The 16,112-nt window shown below is 56.8% G+C and overlaps 1 protein-coding gene across 1 annotated transcript; it reads right to left on the reverse strand.

The window, feature by feature from the left end:
• Positions 1-684: 684 nt before the first annotated feature.
• LOC132208191 (forkhead box protein P4-like) lies at positions 685-2,661 on the reverse strand (the record flags this gene model as incomplete). Its single annotated transcript, XM_059643879.1, has 3 exons — positions 685-920; positions 1,487-1,608; positions 2,533-2,661. Coding segments are annotated over 3 exons (306 nt in total), but the record flags the coding sequence as incomplete, so codon positions are not given.
• Positions 2,662-16,112: the final 13,451 nt, after the last annotated feature.

The raw sequence follows: 16,112 nt of genomic DNA on the forward strand, positions 1-16,112 counted from the left end.
TCCTTCTCTCTCTCTCACACGCACACACTCTCCTTCTCTCTCTCTCTCTCACACACACACACACACACACACACACACACACTCTCTCACATGCACTCTCTCCTTGTCTCTCTCTCTCTCTCACACACACACACACACACACACTCCCTCTCTCTCACACTCACACGCAATCGCCCTCTCTCTCACTCACACACACTCAATCCCTCTCTCTCTCACAGACACACACTCTACTTCTCTCTCTCACACACTCTCCCTCTCTACACACACTCTCCTTCTCTCTCTCTTACACACACACTCTCTCTCTCACACACTCACACGCAATCCCTCTTTCTCACTCTCTCATGCACACTCTCCTCTCTCTCTATCACACACACTCTCCCTGTCTCTCACACACACACTCTCCTTCTCTCTCTCATGCACACACTCTGCTTCTCTCTCACACACACACACACTCTCTCGCACTCACACGCAATGCCTGTCTCTCTCACACACACGTACACTCTCCCTGTGTGTGCGTGTGAGAGAGAGAGTGTGTGAGTGTGTGTGTGTGTGTGTGTGTGTGTGTGTGTGTGTGTGTGTGTGTGTGTGTGTGTGTGTGTGTGTGTGAGAGAGAGAGAGAGAGAGAAAGAGAGAGAGAGTGTGTGCGAGTGTGTGCGTAATAAATGGCGAGCAGACAACAGATCGCTCAGTGAACGCAGTATTATTTATTCCGAAAGCTTTCTGTCCTGTCGATCTGGTCGAGCCACAGATTCCGGATGGCTTGCTCCCGACTCGGAACGCAGGCCGGGTATCCACGCAGAGGGGCTCTGTTTTCCTGGGTCCTTTCCCAGCTTGGTCCCAGTAGGGGAAGGGGGAACACCGGGCATCATCTCTGGGTCTTGCGTACAGCCTTCCTGCACGTCCCCTCCTGTACAGCCGGCCTGTGTAAGACAAGCCAGATCAACGCAGGGCCCTGGGGTGGGCATAGGGGCACAGTCAGGTCTGTGTGCTGTACTGCGCCGGGGCCTGCGCGCCGAGCCGCGCTGGGGACTGCGCACCGTACTGTGTCAGGGACTGCGCACCGAGCCGCGCCGGGGGCTGCGTGCATTGGTATTCCCAGGACTGTGTACTGGGGTGCACAAGCAATGCGTATTTGGGACAGGAGATTGGATATGGTGGGCCTGGGGTTTATATGCATGGGGGTCCGCGGGTGGGCACCTGCGTATGGGGGGTGCCATATTCAGTTGGGCTGCACAGAGGGGGAGTGTGTACAGGAGGCTGCGTACAGTGGGGGACTGCGCACGGGGAGGGGGACTGCGTACAGAGGGGAGTATGTTCGGGAAGGCTGTGTTTGCAGGTCTCGCTCTGTGAGACACAACCTCCCCAAGATCATGCTGTGCCCTCGCCCCGACCGCCCTCTCCCACCCCCTCCCTGGGCGCTCTAGCTGCTGGCTCTCTGTCCCTGGGATCTCCCTGTGCCCTCTTCCCCACCTCCCGGGCGCTCTACCTGCTGGCTCTCTGTCCCCGTCGCCTCTCGAATTCCAGCTCATTGACCGTCCAGACAGATCCCTTGACGTTCTCGACTCGGACGAAACACTTGTGTAAGCTCAGATTGTGACGAACCGCATTCTGGGGTCGGTGGGGCGGTGGCGGGGGTGGTGGCAGGGAGAGAGAGAGGCGTACAGTCTTACAGCACGCGAACAGACCCTTCAGCACATCCAGCCCATGCTAACCCAAACCCCCAGCCCAGCCACCTGCTCCCAGGCCATCTCCCTCCAAACCCCTTCCCCAGCCATGTCCTTATCCAAATGTCTATTATACATTGTATCTGTCCCCCACGTCCACCACTTCCTCTAGAAGCTCATCCCACACACGGACCGCCCTCTGTGTAAAAGTAAAATTGCCCCTTGTATTTTGTTTTAAAACTTGCTCTTCTCATGCTAAGAAAATACCCCTGACTGTTAAAATCCCCCCTCCTATGCCCCTCATGGGTTTATAAACCTCTATAAGGTCCCCCCGCTCAGCCTCCAGTGATAAAAGCCCCGGCCTCTCCCTATATCTCAAACCCCTCCATTCCCGGCCACGTCCCCCGGTAAATCCCTCCTGAACCCTCTCCAGTTTAATAATACCCTTCCTACAACTGGGGGCGGGGGGGGTGACCAGAGCTGGGGCACAGCGCTCCAGAAGAGGTCCTCACCAACGTTCCCTGTACAACCTCAGCGTGACGTCCCCAGCTCCTACACTCAGAGGGTCCGAGCGATGAAGGCCAGCGCGCCGAACGCCTCCTTCCCCACCCTGTCTACCTGTGACGCCAACTGCAAAGGGTTATGTCCCTGAGCCCCCCGACCCAGGTCTCTCTGTTCTACAACACCCCGCCGTCCAAGGCCCTGGGAGACAGAGAGAGTCAGAGAGAGAGAGCAAGATGTGGTGAAGGAGAGAGTGCGAGAGGTGGAGAGAGAGGGAGAGCGAGACGTGGGGGGAGAGAGAGAGAGAGAGAGAGAGACAGACAGAGAGAGCAGAGAGGCAGCGACACACACATGTGAAAGTCTGTACCTTCCATGTGGCCGTGTTATAACGGAAAAAAGCAAAACTCCGAGTGAACCACTGATAGATCTCGTTCAGGGTCAGCTGGCGGTCTGGAGTCTCCAGGATTGCCTTGGGGGGAATCAGAGAGGTTTCACATTGACAGGGTATATCGGTGTGTTACAGTGAGGGGTGTATCGGTGTGTTACAGTGAGGGGTGTGGGGTGTATCGGTGTGTTACAGTGAGGGGTGTGGGGTATATCGGTGTGTTACAGTGAGGGGTGTGGGGTGTATCGGTGTGTTACAGTGAGGGGTGCGGGGTATATCGGTGTGATACAGTGAGGGGTGTGGGGTGTATCGGTGTGTTACAGTGAGGGGTGCGGGGTGTATCGGTGTGTTACAGTGAGGGATGTGGGGTGTATCGGTGTGTTACAGTGAGGGGTGCGGGGTGTATCGGTGTGTTACAGTGAGGGGTGCGGGGTATATCGGTGTGTTACAGTGAGGGGTGTGGGGTGTATCGGTGTGTTACAGTGAGGGGTGAGGGGTATATTGGTGTGTTACAGTGAGGGGTGCGGGGTATATCGGTGTGTTACAGTGAGGGTTGTGGGGTGTATCGGTGTGTTACAGTGAGGGGTGTGGGGTGTATCGGTGTGTTACAGTGAGGGGTGTGGGGGATATCGGTGTGTTACAGTGAGGGGTGTGGGGTGTATCGGTGTGTTACAGCGAGGGGTGTATCGGTGTGTTACAGTGAGGAGTGTGGGGTGTATCGGTGTGTTACAGTGAGGAGTGTGGGGTGTATCGGTGTGTTACAGTGAGGGGTGCGGGGTGTATCGGTGTGTTACAGCGAGGGGTGTATCGGTGTGTTACAGTGTGGGGTGTATCGGTGTGTTACAGTGAGGGGTGCGGGGTACATCGGTGTGTTACAGTGAGGGGTGTGGGGTGTATCGGTGTGTTACAGTGAGGGGTGTGGAGTGTATCGGTGTGTTACAGTGAGGGGTGCGGGGTATATCGGTGTGTTACAGTGAGGGGTGTGGGGTGTATCGGTGTGTTACAGTGAGGGGGTGTGGGGTGTATTGGTGTGTTACAGTGAGGGGTGCGGGGCGTATCGGTGTGTTACAGTGAGGGGTGAGGGGTGTATCGGTGTGTTACAGTGAGCGGTGTGGGGTGTATCGGTGTGTTACAGTGAGGGGTGTGGAGTGTATCGGTGTGTTACAGTGAGGGGTGCGGGGTATATCGGTGTGTTACAGTGAGGGGTGTGGGGTGTATCGGTGTGTTACAGTGAGGGGGTGTGGGGTGTATTGGTGTGTTACAGTGAGGGGTGCGGGGCGTATCGGTGTGTTACAGTGAGGGGTGTGGGGTATATCGGTGTGGTGCAGTGAGGGGTGTGGGGTGTATCGGTGTGTTACAGTGAGGGGTGTGGGGTATATCGGTGTGTTACAGTGAGGGGTGTGGGGTGTATCAGTGTTTAACAGTGAGGGGTGCGGGGTGTATCGGTGTGTAACAGTGAGGGGTGTGGGGTGTATCGGTGTGTTACAGTGAGGGGTGTGGGGTGTATCGGTGTGTTACAGTGAGGGGTGTGGGGGATATCGGTGTGTTACAGTGAGGGGTGTGGGGTGTATCGGTGTGTTACAGCGAGGGGTGTATCGGTGTGTTACAGTGAGGAGTGTGGGGTGTATCGGTGTGTTACAGTGAGGGGTGGGGTGTATCGGTGTGTTACAGTGAGGGGTGTGGGGTGTATCGGTGTGTAACAGTGAGGGGTGTGGGGTGTATCGGTGTGTTACAGTGAGGGGTGTGGCGTGTATCGGTGTGTTACAGTGAGGAGTGTGGGGTATATCGGTGCGTTACAGTGAGGCGTGTGGGGTGTATCGGTGTGTTACAGTGAGGGGTGCCGGGTGTATCGGTGTGTTACAGTGAGGGGTGTGGGGTATATCGGTGTGTTACAGTGAGGGGTGTGGGGTGTATCGGTGTGTTACAGTGAGGGGTGCGGGGTGTATCGGTGTGTTACAGTGAGGGGTGTGGGGTGTATCGGTGTGTTACAGTGAGGGGTGTGGGGTGTATCGGTGAGTTACAGTGTGGGGTGTGGCGTGTATCGGTGTGTTACAGTGTGGGGTGGGGTGTATCGGTGTGTTACAGTGAGGGGTGCGGGGTGTATCGGTGTGTTACAGTGAGGGGTGCGGGGTGAATCGGTGTGTTACAGTGAGGGGTGTGGGGTGTATCGGTGTGTTACAGTGAGGGGTGGGGTGTATCGGTGTGTTACAGTGAGGGGTGTGGGGTGTATCGGTGTGTTACAGTGAGGGGTGGGGTGTATCGGTGTGTTACAGTGTGGGGTGTGGGGTGCATCGGTGTGTTACAGTGAGGGGTGGGGTGTATCGGTGTGTTACAGTGAGGGGTGTGGGGTGTATCGGTGTGTTACAGTGAGGGGTGTGGGGTGTATCGGTGTGTTACAGTGAGGGGTGTGGGGTGTATCGGTGTGTTACAGTGAGGGGTGTGGGGTGTATCGGTGTGTTACAGTGTGGGGTGTGGGGTGTATCGGTGTGTTACAGTGAGGGGTGGGGTGTATCGGTGTGTTACAGTGAGGGGTGTGGGGTGTATCGGTGTGTTACAGTGAGGGGTGTGGGGGGTATCGGTGTGTTACAGTGAGGGGTGTGGGGTGTATCGGTGTGTTACAGTGAGGGGTGTGGGGTGTATCGGTGTGTTACAGTGAGGGGTGTGGGGGGTATCGGTGTGTTACAGTGAGGGGTGTGGGGTGTATCGGTGTGTTACAGTGAGGGGTGCGGGGCGTATCGGTGTGTTACAGTGAGGGGTGTGGGGTGTATCAGTGTGTTACAGTGAGGGGTGTGGGGTGTATCGGTGTGTTACAGTGAGGGGTGTGGGGTGTATCGGTGTGTTACAGTGAGGGGTGGGGTGTATCGGTGTGTTACAGTGAGGGGTGGGGTGTATCGGTGCGTTACAGTGAGGGGTGTGGGGTGTATCGGTGTGTTACAGTGAGGGGTGGGGTGTATCGGTGTGTTACAGTGAGGGGTGCGGGGTGTATCGGTGTGTTACAGTGAGGGGTGCGGGGTGTATCGGTGTGTTACAGTGAGGGGTGCGGGGTGTATCGGTGTGTTACAGTGAGGGGTGTGGGGTGTATCGGTATGTTACAGTGAGGGGTGGGGGGTATATCGGTGTGTTACAGTGAGGCGTGCGGGGTGTATCAGTGTGTTACAGTGAGGGGTGGGGTGTATTGGTGCGTTACAGTGAGGGGCGTGGGGCGTAACGGTGTGTTACAGTGAGGGGTGTGGGGCGTATCGGTGTGTTACAGTGAGGGGTGTGGGGCGTATCGGTGTGTTACAGTGAGGGGTGGGGGGTATATCGGTGTGTTACAGTGAGGGGTGCGGGGTGTATCAGTGTGTTACAGTGAGGGGTGGGGTGTATCGGTGCGTTACAGTGAGGGGCGTGGGGTGTATCGGTGTGTTACAGTAAGGGGTGCGGGGCGTATCGGTGTGTTACAGTGAGGGTTGCAGGGTGTATCGGTGTGTTACAGTGACGGGTGTGGGGTGTATCGGTGTGTTACAGTGAGGGGTGGGGTGTATCGGTGTGTTACAGTGAGGGGTGCGGGGTGTATCGGTGTGTTACAGTGAGGGGTGCGGGGTGTATCGGTGTGTTACAGTGAGGGGTGCGGGGCGTATCGGTGTGTTACAGTGAGGGGTGCGGGGCGTATCGGTGTGTTACAGTGAGGGGTGTGGGGTGTATCGGTGTGTTACAGTGAGGGGTGTGGGGTGTATCGGTGTGTTACAGTGAGGGGTGCGGGGTGTATCGGTGTGTTACAGTGAGGGGTGTGGGGTGTATCGGTGTGTTACAGTGAGGGGTGCGGGGTGTATCGGTGTGTTACAGTGAGGGGTGCGGGGTATATCGGTGCGTTACAGTGAGGGGCGTGGGGTGTATCGGTGTGTTACAGTGAGGGGTGAGGGGTATATTGGTGTGTTACAGTGAGGGGTGCGGGGTATATCGGTGTGTTACAGTGAGGGTTGTGGGGTGTATCGGTGTGTTACAGTGAGGGGTGTGGGGTGTATCGGTGTGTTACAGTGAGGGGTGTGGGGGATATCGGTGTGTTACAGTGAGGGGTGTGGGGTGTATCGGTGTGTTACAGCGAGGGGTGTATCGGTGTGTTACAGTGAGGAGTGTGGGGTGTATCGGTGTGTTACAGTGAGGAGTGTGGGGTGTATCGGTGTGTTACAGTGAGGGGTGCGGGGTGTATCGGTGTGTTACAGCGAGGGGTGTATCGGTGTGTTACAGTGTGGGGTGTATCGGTGTGTTACAGTGAGGGGTGCGGGGTACATCGGTGTGTTACAGCGAGGGGTGTATCGGTGTGTTACAGTGAGGGGTGTGGAGTGTATCGGTGTGTTACAGTGAGGGGTGCGGGGTATATCGGTGTGTTACAGTGAGGGGTGTGGGGTGTATCGGTGTGTTACAGTGAGGGGGTGTGGGGTGTATTGGTGTGTTACAGTGAGGGGTGCGGGGCGTATCGGTGTGTTACAGTGAGGGGTGAGGGGTGTATCGGTGTGTTACAGTGAGCGGTGTGGGGTGTATCGGTGTGTTACAGTGAGGGGTGTGGAGTGTATCGGTGTGTTACAGTGAGGGGTGCGGGGTATATCGGTGTGTTACAGTGAGGGGGTGTGGGGTGTATTGGTGTGTTACAGTGAGGGGTGCGGGGCGTATCGGTGTGTTACAGTGAGGGGTGTGGGGTATATCGGTGTGGTGCAGTGAGGGGTGTGGGGTGTATCGGTGTGTTACAGTGAGGGGTGTGGGGTATATCGGTGTGGTGCAGTGAGGGGTGTGGGGTGTATCGGTGTGTTACAGTGAGGGGTGTGGGGTGTATCGGTGTGTTACAGTGAGGGGTGTGGGGTGTATCAGTGTTTAACAGTGAGGGGTGCGGGGTGTATCGGTGTGTAACAGTGAGGGGTGTGAGGTATATCGGTGTGTTACAGTGAGGGGTGGGGTGTATCGGTGTGTTACAGTGAGGGGTGCGGGGTGTATCGGTGTGTTACAGTGAGGGGTGCGGGGTGAATCGGTGTGTTACAGTGAGGGGTGTGGGGTGTATCGGTGTGTTACAGTGAGGGGTGGGGTGTATCGGTGTGTTACAGTGAGGGGTGTGGGGTGTATCGGTGTGTTACAGTGAGGGGTGGGGTGTATCGGTGTGTTACAGTGTGGGGTGTGGGGTGCATCGGTGTGTTACAGTGAGGGGTGGGGTGTATCGGTGTGTTACAGTGAGGGGTGTGGGGTGTATCGGTGTGTTACAGTGAGGGGTGCGGGGTATATCGGTGTGTTACAGTGAGGGGTGTGGGGTGTATCGGTATGTTACAGTGAGGGGTGCGGGGTGTATCAGTGTGTTACAGTGAGGGGTGTGGGGTGTATCGGTGTGTTACAGTGAGGGGTGAGGGGTGTATCGGTGTGTTACAGTGAGGGGTGCGGGGTGTATCGGTATGTTACAGTGAGGGGTGGGGGGTATATCGGTGTGTTACAGTGAGGCGTGCGGGGTGTATCAGTGTGTTACAGTGAGGGGTGTGGGGTGGATCGGTGTGTTACAGTGAGGGGTGCGGGGTGTATTGGTGTGTTACAGTGAGGGGTGCGGGGCGTATCGGTGTGTTACAGTGAGGGGTGTGGGGTATATCGGTGTGTTACAGTGAGGGGTGTGGGGGGTATCGGTGTGTTACAGTGAGGGGTGTGGGGTGTATCGGTGTGTTACAGTGAGGGGTGTGGGGTGTATCGGTGTGTTACAGTGAGGGGTGTGGGGTGTATCGGTGTGTTACAGTGAGGGGTGTGGGGGGTATCGGTGTGTTACAGTGAGGGGTGTGGGGTGTATCGGTGTGTTACAGTGAGGGGTGCGGGGCGTATCGGTGTGTTACAGTGAGGGGTGTGGGGTGTATCAGTGTGTTACAGTGAGGGGTGTGGGGTGTATCAGTGTGTTACAGTGAGGGGTGTGGGGTGTATCGGTGTGTTACAGTGAGGGGTGTGGGGTGTATCGGTGTGTTACAGTGAGGGGTGTGGGGTGTATCGGTGTGTTACAGTGAGGGGTGGGGTGTATCGGTGCGTTACAGTGAGGGGTGTGGGGTGTATCGGTGTGTTACAGTGAGGGGTGGGGTGTATCGGTGTGTTACAGTGAGGGGTGCGGGGTGTATCGGTGTGTTACAGTGAGGGGTGCGGGGTGTATCGGTGTGTTACAGTGAGGGGTGTGGGGTGTATCGGTATGTTACAGTGAGGGGTGGGGGGTATATCGGTGTGTTACAGTGAGGGGTGGGGTGTATTGGTGCGTTACAGTGAGGGGCGTGGGGCGTAACGGTGTGTTACAGTGAGGGGTGCGGGGCGTATCGGTGTGTTACAGTGAGGGGTGTGGGGCGTATCGGTGTGTTACAGTGAGGGGTGGGGGGTATATCGGTGTGTTACAGTGAGGGGTGCGGGGTGTATCAGTGTGTTACAGTGAGGGGTGGGGTGTATCGGTGCGTTACAGTGAGGGGCGTGGGGTGTATCGGTGTGTTACAGTAAGGGGTGCGGGGCGTATCGGTGTGTTACAGTGAGGGTTGCAGGGTGTATCGGTGTGTTACAGTGACGGGTGTGGGGTGTATCGGTGTGTTACAGTGAGGGGTGGGGTGTATCGGTGTGTTACAGTGAGGGGTGCGGGGTGTATCGGTGTGTTACAGTGAGGGGTGCGGGGTGTATCGGTGTGTTACAGTGAGGGGTGTGGGGTATATCGGTGTGTTACAGTGAGGGGTGTGGGGTGTATCGGTGTTTTACAGCGAGGGGTGGGGTGTATCGGTGCGTTACAGTGAGGGGCGCGGGGTGTATCGGTGTGTTACAGTGAGGGGTGCGGGGCGTATCGGTGTGTTACAGTGAGGGGTGTGGGGTGTATCGGTGTGTTACAGTGAGGGGTGTATCGGTGTGTTACAGTGAGGGGTGTATCGGTGTGTTACAGTGAGGGGTGTGGGGTGTATCGGTGTGTTACAGTGAGGGGTGTGGGGTGTATCGGTGAGTTACAGTGTGGGGTGTGGCGTGTATCGGTGTGTTACAGTGTGGGGTGGGGTGTATCGGTGTGTTACAGTGAGGGGTGCGGGGTGTATCGGTGTGTTACAGTGAGGGGTGCGGGGTGAATCGGTGTGTTACAGTGAGGGGTGTGGGGTGTATCGGTGTGTTACAGTGAGGGGTGGGGTGTATCGGTGTGTTACAGTGAGGGGTGTGGGGTGTATCGGTGTGTTACAGTGAGGGGTGGGGTGTATCGGTGTGTTACAGTGTGGGGTGTGGGGTGCATCGGTGTGTTACAGTGAGGGGTGGGGTGTATCGGTGTGTTACAGTGAGGGGTGTGGGGTGTATCGGTGTGTTACAGTGAGGGGTGTGGGGTGTATCGGTGTGTTACAGTGAGGGGTGTGGGGTGTATCAGTGTGTTACAGTGAGGGGTGTGGGGTGTATCGGTGTGTTACAGTGTGGGGTGTGGGGTGTATCGGTGTGTTACAGTGAGGGGTGGGGTGTATCGGTGTGTTACAGTGAGGGGTGTGGGGTGTATCGGTGTGTTACAGTGAGGGGTGTGGGGGGTATCGGTGTGTTACAGTGAGGGGTGTGGGGTGTATCGGTGTGTTACAGTGAGGGGTGTGGGGTGTATCGGTGTGTTACAGTGAGGGGTGTGGGGTGTATCGGTGTGTTACAGTGAGGGGTGTGGGGGGTATCGGTGTGTTACAGTGAGGGGTGTGGGGTGTATCGGTGTGTTACAGTGAGGGGTGCGGGGCGTATCGGTGTGTTACAGTGAGGGGTGTGGGGTGTATCAGTGTGTTACAGTGAGGGGTGTGGGGTGTATCGGTGTGTTACAGTGAGGGGTGTGGGGTGTATCGGTGTGTAACAGTGAGGGGTGGGGTGTATCGGTGTGTTACAGTGAGGGGTGGGGTGTATCGGTGCGTTACAGTAAGGGGTGTGGGGTGTATCGGTGTGTTACAGTGAGGGGTGGGGTGTATCGGTGTGTTACAGTGAGGGGTGCGGGGTGTATCGGTGTGTTACAGTGAGGGGTGCGGGGTGTATCGGTGTGTTACAGTGAGGGGTGTGGGGTGTATCGGTATGTTACAGTGAGGGGTGGGGGGTATATCGGTGTGTTACAGTGAGGCGTGCGGGGTGTATCAGTGTGTTACAGTGAGGGGTGGGGTGTATTGGTGCGTTACAGTGAGGGGCGTGGGGCGTAACGGTGTGTTACAGTGAGGGGTGCGGGGCGTATCGGTGTGTTACAGTGAGGGGTGTGGGGCGTATCGGTGTGTTACAGTGAGGGGTGGGGGGTATATCGGTGTGTTACAGTGAGGGGTGCGGGGTGTATCAGTGTGTTACAGTGAGGGGTGGGGTGTATCGGTGCGTTACAGTGAGGGGCGTGGGGTGTATCGGTGTGTTACAGTAAGGGGTGCGGGGCGTATCGGTGTGTTACAGTGAGGGTTGCAGGGTGTATCGGTGTGTTACAGTGACGGGTGTGGGGTGTATCGGTGTGTTACAGTGAGGGGTGGGGTGTATCGGTGTGTTACAGTGAGGGGTGCGGGGTGTATCGGTGTGTTACAGTGAGGGGTGCGGGGTGTATCGGTGTGTTACAGTGAGGGGTGCGGGGCGTATCGGTGTGTTACAGTGAGGGGTGTGGGGTGTATCGGTGTGTTACAGTGAGGGGTGTGGGGTGTATCGGTGTGTTACAGTGAGGGGTGTGGGGTGTATCGGTGTGTTACAGTGAGGGGTGTGGGGTGTATCGGTGTGTTACAGTGAGGGGTGTGGGGTGTATCGGTGTGTTACAGTGAGGGGTGGGGTGTATCGGTGCGTTACAGTGAGGGGCGTGGGGTGTATCGGTGTGTTACAGTGAGGGGTTCGGGGTATATCGGTGTGAAACAGTGAGGGGTGTGGGGTGTATCGGTGTGTTACAGTGAGGGGTGTGGGGTGTATCGGTGTGTTACAGTGAGGGGTGCAGGGTATATCGGTGTGTTACAGTGAGGGGTGTGGGGTATATCGGTGTGTTACAGTGAGGGGTGCGGGGTGTATCGGTGTGTTACAGTGAGGGGTGTGGGGTATATCGGTGTGTTACAGTGAGGGGTGTGGGGTGTATCGGTGTTTTACAGCGAGGGGTGGGGTGTATCGGTGCGTTACAGTGAGGGGCGCGGGGTGTATCGGTGTGTTACAGTGAGGGGTGCGGGGCGTATCGGTGTGTTACAGTGAGGGGTGTGGGGTGTATCGGTGTGTTACAGTGAGGGGTGTATCGGTGTGTTACAGTGAGGGGTGTATCGGTGTGTTACAGTGAGGGGTGTGGGGTATATCGGTGTGGTGCAGTGAGGGGTGGGGTGTATCGGTGTGTTACAGTGAGGGGTGCGGGGTGTATCGGTGTGTTACAGTGAGGGGTGGGGTGTATCGGTGTGTTACAGTGAGGGGTGCGGGGTGTATCGGTGTGTTACAGTGAGGGGTGCGGGGCGTATCGGTGTGTTACAGTGAGGGGTGTGGGGTATATCGGTGTGGTGCAGTGAGGGGTGGGGTGTATCGGTGTGTTACAGTGAGGGGTGTGGGGTGTATCGGTGTGTTACAGTGAGGGGTGTGGGGTGTATCGGTGTGTTACAGTGAGGGGTGCGGGGTGTATCGGTGTGTTACAGTGAGGGGTGCGGGGTGTATCGGTGTGTTCCAGTGACGGGTGTGGGGTGTATCGGTGTGTTACAGTGAGGGGTGTGGGGTGTATCGGTGTGTTACAGTGAGGGGTGCGGGGTGTATCGGTGTGTTACAGTGAGGGCTGCGGGGTATATCGGTGTGTTACAGTGAGGGGTGTGGGGTGTATTGGTGTGTTACAGTGAGGGGTGTGTGGCGTATCGGTGTGTTACAGTGAGGTGTGTGGGGTATATCGGTGTGTTACAGTGAGGTGTGCGGGGTATATCGGTGTGTTACAGTGAGGGGTGTGGGGTGTATCGGTGTGTTACAGTGAGGGGTGGGGTGTATCGGTGTGTTACAGTGAGGGGTGCGGGGTGTATCGGTGTGTTACAGTGAGGGGTGAGGGGTGTAACGGTGTGTTACAGTGAGGGGTGCGGGGTGTATCGGTATGTTACAGTGAGGGGTGCGGGGTGTATCGGTGTTTTACGCTGTGGGGTGTGGGGTATATCAGTGTGTTACAGTGAGGGGTGTGGGGTGTATCGGAGTGTTACAGTGAGGGGTGCGGGGTGTATCGATGTGTTACAGTGAGGGGTGCGGGGTGTATCGGTGTGTTACAGTGAGGGGTGCGGGGTGTATCGATGTGTTACAGTGAGGGGTGCGGGGTGTATCACTGTGTTACTTTGAGGGGTGCGGGGTATATCGGTGTGTTACAGTGAGGGGTGCGGGGCGTATCGGTGTGTTACAGTGAGGGGTGTGGGGTGTATCGGTGTGTTACAGTGAGGGGTGTGGGGTGTATCGGTGTGTTACAGTGAGGGGTGGGGTGTATCGGTGTGTTACAGTGAGGGGTGCGGGCTGTATCCGTGTGTTACAGTGAGGGGTGTGGGGTATATCGGTGTGTTACAGTGAGGGGTGTGGGGTGTATCGGTATGTTACAGTGAGGGGTGCGGGGTGTATCGGTGTGTTACAGTGATACAGTGAGGGGTGCGGGGTGTATCGGTGTGTTACAGTGAGGGGTGTGGGGTGTATCGGTGTGTTACAGTGAGGGGTGGGGTGTATCGGTGTGTTACAGTGAGGGGTGCGGGGTGTATCGGTGTGTTACAGTGAGGGGTGGGGTGTATCGGTGTGTTACAGTGTGGGGTGTGGGGTGCATCGGTGTGTTACAGTGAGGGGTGGGGTGTATCGGTGTGTTACAGTGAGGGGTGTGGGGTGTATCGGTGTGTTACAGTGAGGGGTGTGGGGTGTATCGGTGTGTTACAGTGTGGGGTGTGGGGTGTATCGGTGTGTTACAGTGAGGGGTGTGGGGTGTATCGGTATGTTACAGTGAGGGGTGCGGGTGTATCGGTGTGTTACAGTGATACAGTGAGGGGTGCGGGGTGTATCGGTGTGTTACAGTGAGGGGTGTGGGGTATATCGGTGTGTTACCGTGAGGAGTGTGGGGTATATCGGTGTGTTACAGTGAGGGGTGCGGGGTATATCGGTGTGTTACAGTGAGGGGTGTGGGGTGTATCGGTGTGTTACAGTGAGGGGTGCGGGGCGTATCGGTGTGTTACAGTGAGGGGTGTGGGGTGTATCGGTGTGTTACAGTGAGGGGTGTGGGGTGTATCGGTGTGTTACAGTGAGGGGTGGGGTGTATCGGTGTGTTACAGTGAGGGGTGCGGGGTGTATCGGTGTGTTACAGTGAGGGGTGTGGGGTGTATCGGTGTGTTACAGTGAGGGGTGCGGGGTGTATCGGTGTGTTACAGTGAGGGGTGTGGGGTGTATCGGTGTGTTACAGTGAGGGGTGTGGGGTATATCGGTGTGTTACAGTGACGGGTGCGGGGTGTATCAGTGTGTTACAGTGAGGGGTGGGGTGTATTGGTGTGTTACAGTGAGGGGTGCGGGGCGTATCGGTGTGTTACAGTGAGGGGTGTCGGGTATATCGGTGTGTTACAGTGAGGGGTGCGGGGTATATCGGTGTGTTACAGTGAGGGGTGTGGGGTGTATCGGTGTGTTACAGTGAGGGGTGGGGTGTATCGGTGTGTTACAGTGAGGGGTGGGGTGTATCGGTATGTTACAGTGAGGGGTGCGGGGTGTATCGGTGTTTTACGCTGTGGGGTGTGGGGTATATCAGTGTGTTACAGTGAGGGGTGTGGGGTGTATCGGTGTGTTACAGTGAGGGGTGCGGGGTGTATCGATGTGTTACAGTGAGGGGTGCGGGGTGTATCGGTGTGTTACAGTGAGGGGTGCGGGGTGTATCGATGTGTTACAGTGAGGGGTGCGGGGTGTATCGGTGTGTTACAGTGAGGGGTGCGGGGTATATCGGTGTGTTACAGTGAGGGGTGCGGGGTGTATCGGTGTGTTACAGTGAGGGGTGTGGGGTGTATCGGTGTGTTACAGTGAGGGGTGTGGGGGTGTATCGGTGTGTTACAGTGAGGGGTGGGGTGTATCGGTGTGTTACAGTGAGGGGTGCGGGCTGTATCCGTGTGTTACAGTGAGGGGTGTGGGGTATATCGGTGTGTTACAGTGAGGGGTGTGGGGTGTATCGGTGTGTTACAGTGATACAGTGAGGGGTGCGGGGTGTATCGGTGTGTTACAGTGAGGGGTGTGGGGTGTATCGGTGTGTTACAGTGAGGGGTGGGGTGTATCGGTGTGTTACAGTGAGGGGTGCGGGGTGTATCGGTGTGTTACAGTGAGGGGTGTGGGGTATATCGGTGTGTTACAGTGAGGGGTGTGGGGTGTATCGGTATGTTACAGTGAGGGGTGCGGGGTGTATCGGTGTGTTACAGTGATACAGTGAGGGGTGCGGGGTGTATCGGTGTGTTACAGTGAGGGGTGTGGGGTATATCGGTGTGTTTCCGTGAGGAGTGTGGGGTATATCGGTGTGTTACAGTGAGGGGTGCGGGGTATATCGGTGTGTTACAGTGAGGGGTGTGGGGTGTATCGGTGTGTTACAGTGAGGGGTGCGGGGCGTATCGGTGTGTTACAGTGAGGGGTGTGGGGTGTATCGGTGTGTTACAGTGAGGGGTGTGGGGTGTATCGGTGTGTTACAGTGAGGGGTGGGGTGTATCGGTGTGTTACAGTGAGGGGTGCGGGGTGTATCGGTGTGTTACAGTGAGGGGTGTGGGGTGTATCGGTATGTTACAGTGAGGGGTGTGGGGTATATCGGTGTGTTACAGTGACGGGTGCGGGGTGTATCAGTGTGTTACAGTGAGGGGTGGGGTGTATCGGTGCGTTACAGTGAGGGGTGTGGGGTGTATCGGTGTGTTACAGTGAGGGGTGGGGTGTATCGGTGTGTTACAGTGAGGGGTGCGGGGTGTATCGGTGTGTTACAGTGAGGGGTGCGGGGTGTATCGGTGTGTTACAGTGAGGGGTGTGGGGTGTATCGGTATGTTACAGTGAGGGGTGGGGGGTATATCGGTGTGTTACAGTGAGGCGTGCGGGGTGTATCAGTGTGTTACAGTGAGGGGTGGGGTGTATCGGTGCGTTACAGTGAGGGGCGTGGGGCGTAACGGTGTGTTACAGTGAGGGGTGCGGGGCGTATCGGTGTGTTACAGTGAGGGGTGCGGGGCGTATCGGTGTGTTACAGTGAGGGTTGCAGGGTGTATCGGTGTGTTACAGTGACGGGTGTGGGGTGTATCGGTGTGTTACAGTGAGGGGTGGGGTGTATCGGTGTGTTACAGTGAGGGGTGCGGGGTGTATCGGTGTGTTACAGTGAGGGGTGCGGGGTGTATCGGTGTGTTACAGTGAGGGGTGCGGGGCGTATCGGTGTGTTACAGTGAGGGGTGTGGGGTGTATCGGTGTGTTACAGTGAGGGGTGTGGGGTGTATCGGTGTGTTACAGTGAGGGGTGTGGGGTGTATCGGTGTGTTACAGTGAGGGGTGTGGGGAGTATCGGTGTGTTACAGTGAGGGGTGGGGTGTATCGGTGCGTTACAGTGAGGGGCGTGGGGTGTATCGGTGTGTTACAGTGAGGGGTTCGGGGTATATCGGTGTGTAACAGTGAGGGGTGTGGGGTGTATCG

Source organism: Stegostoma tigrinum, unplaced genomic scaffold (assembly GCF_030684315.1).
Source record: "Stegostoma tigrinum isolate sSteTig4 unplaced genomic scaffold, sSteTig4.hap1 scaffold_308, whole genome shotgun sequence".
Taxonomy (NCBI): domain Eukaryota; kingdom Metazoa; phylum Chordata; class Chondrichthyes; order Orectolobiformes; family Stegostomatidae; genus Stegostoma; species Stegostoma tigrinum.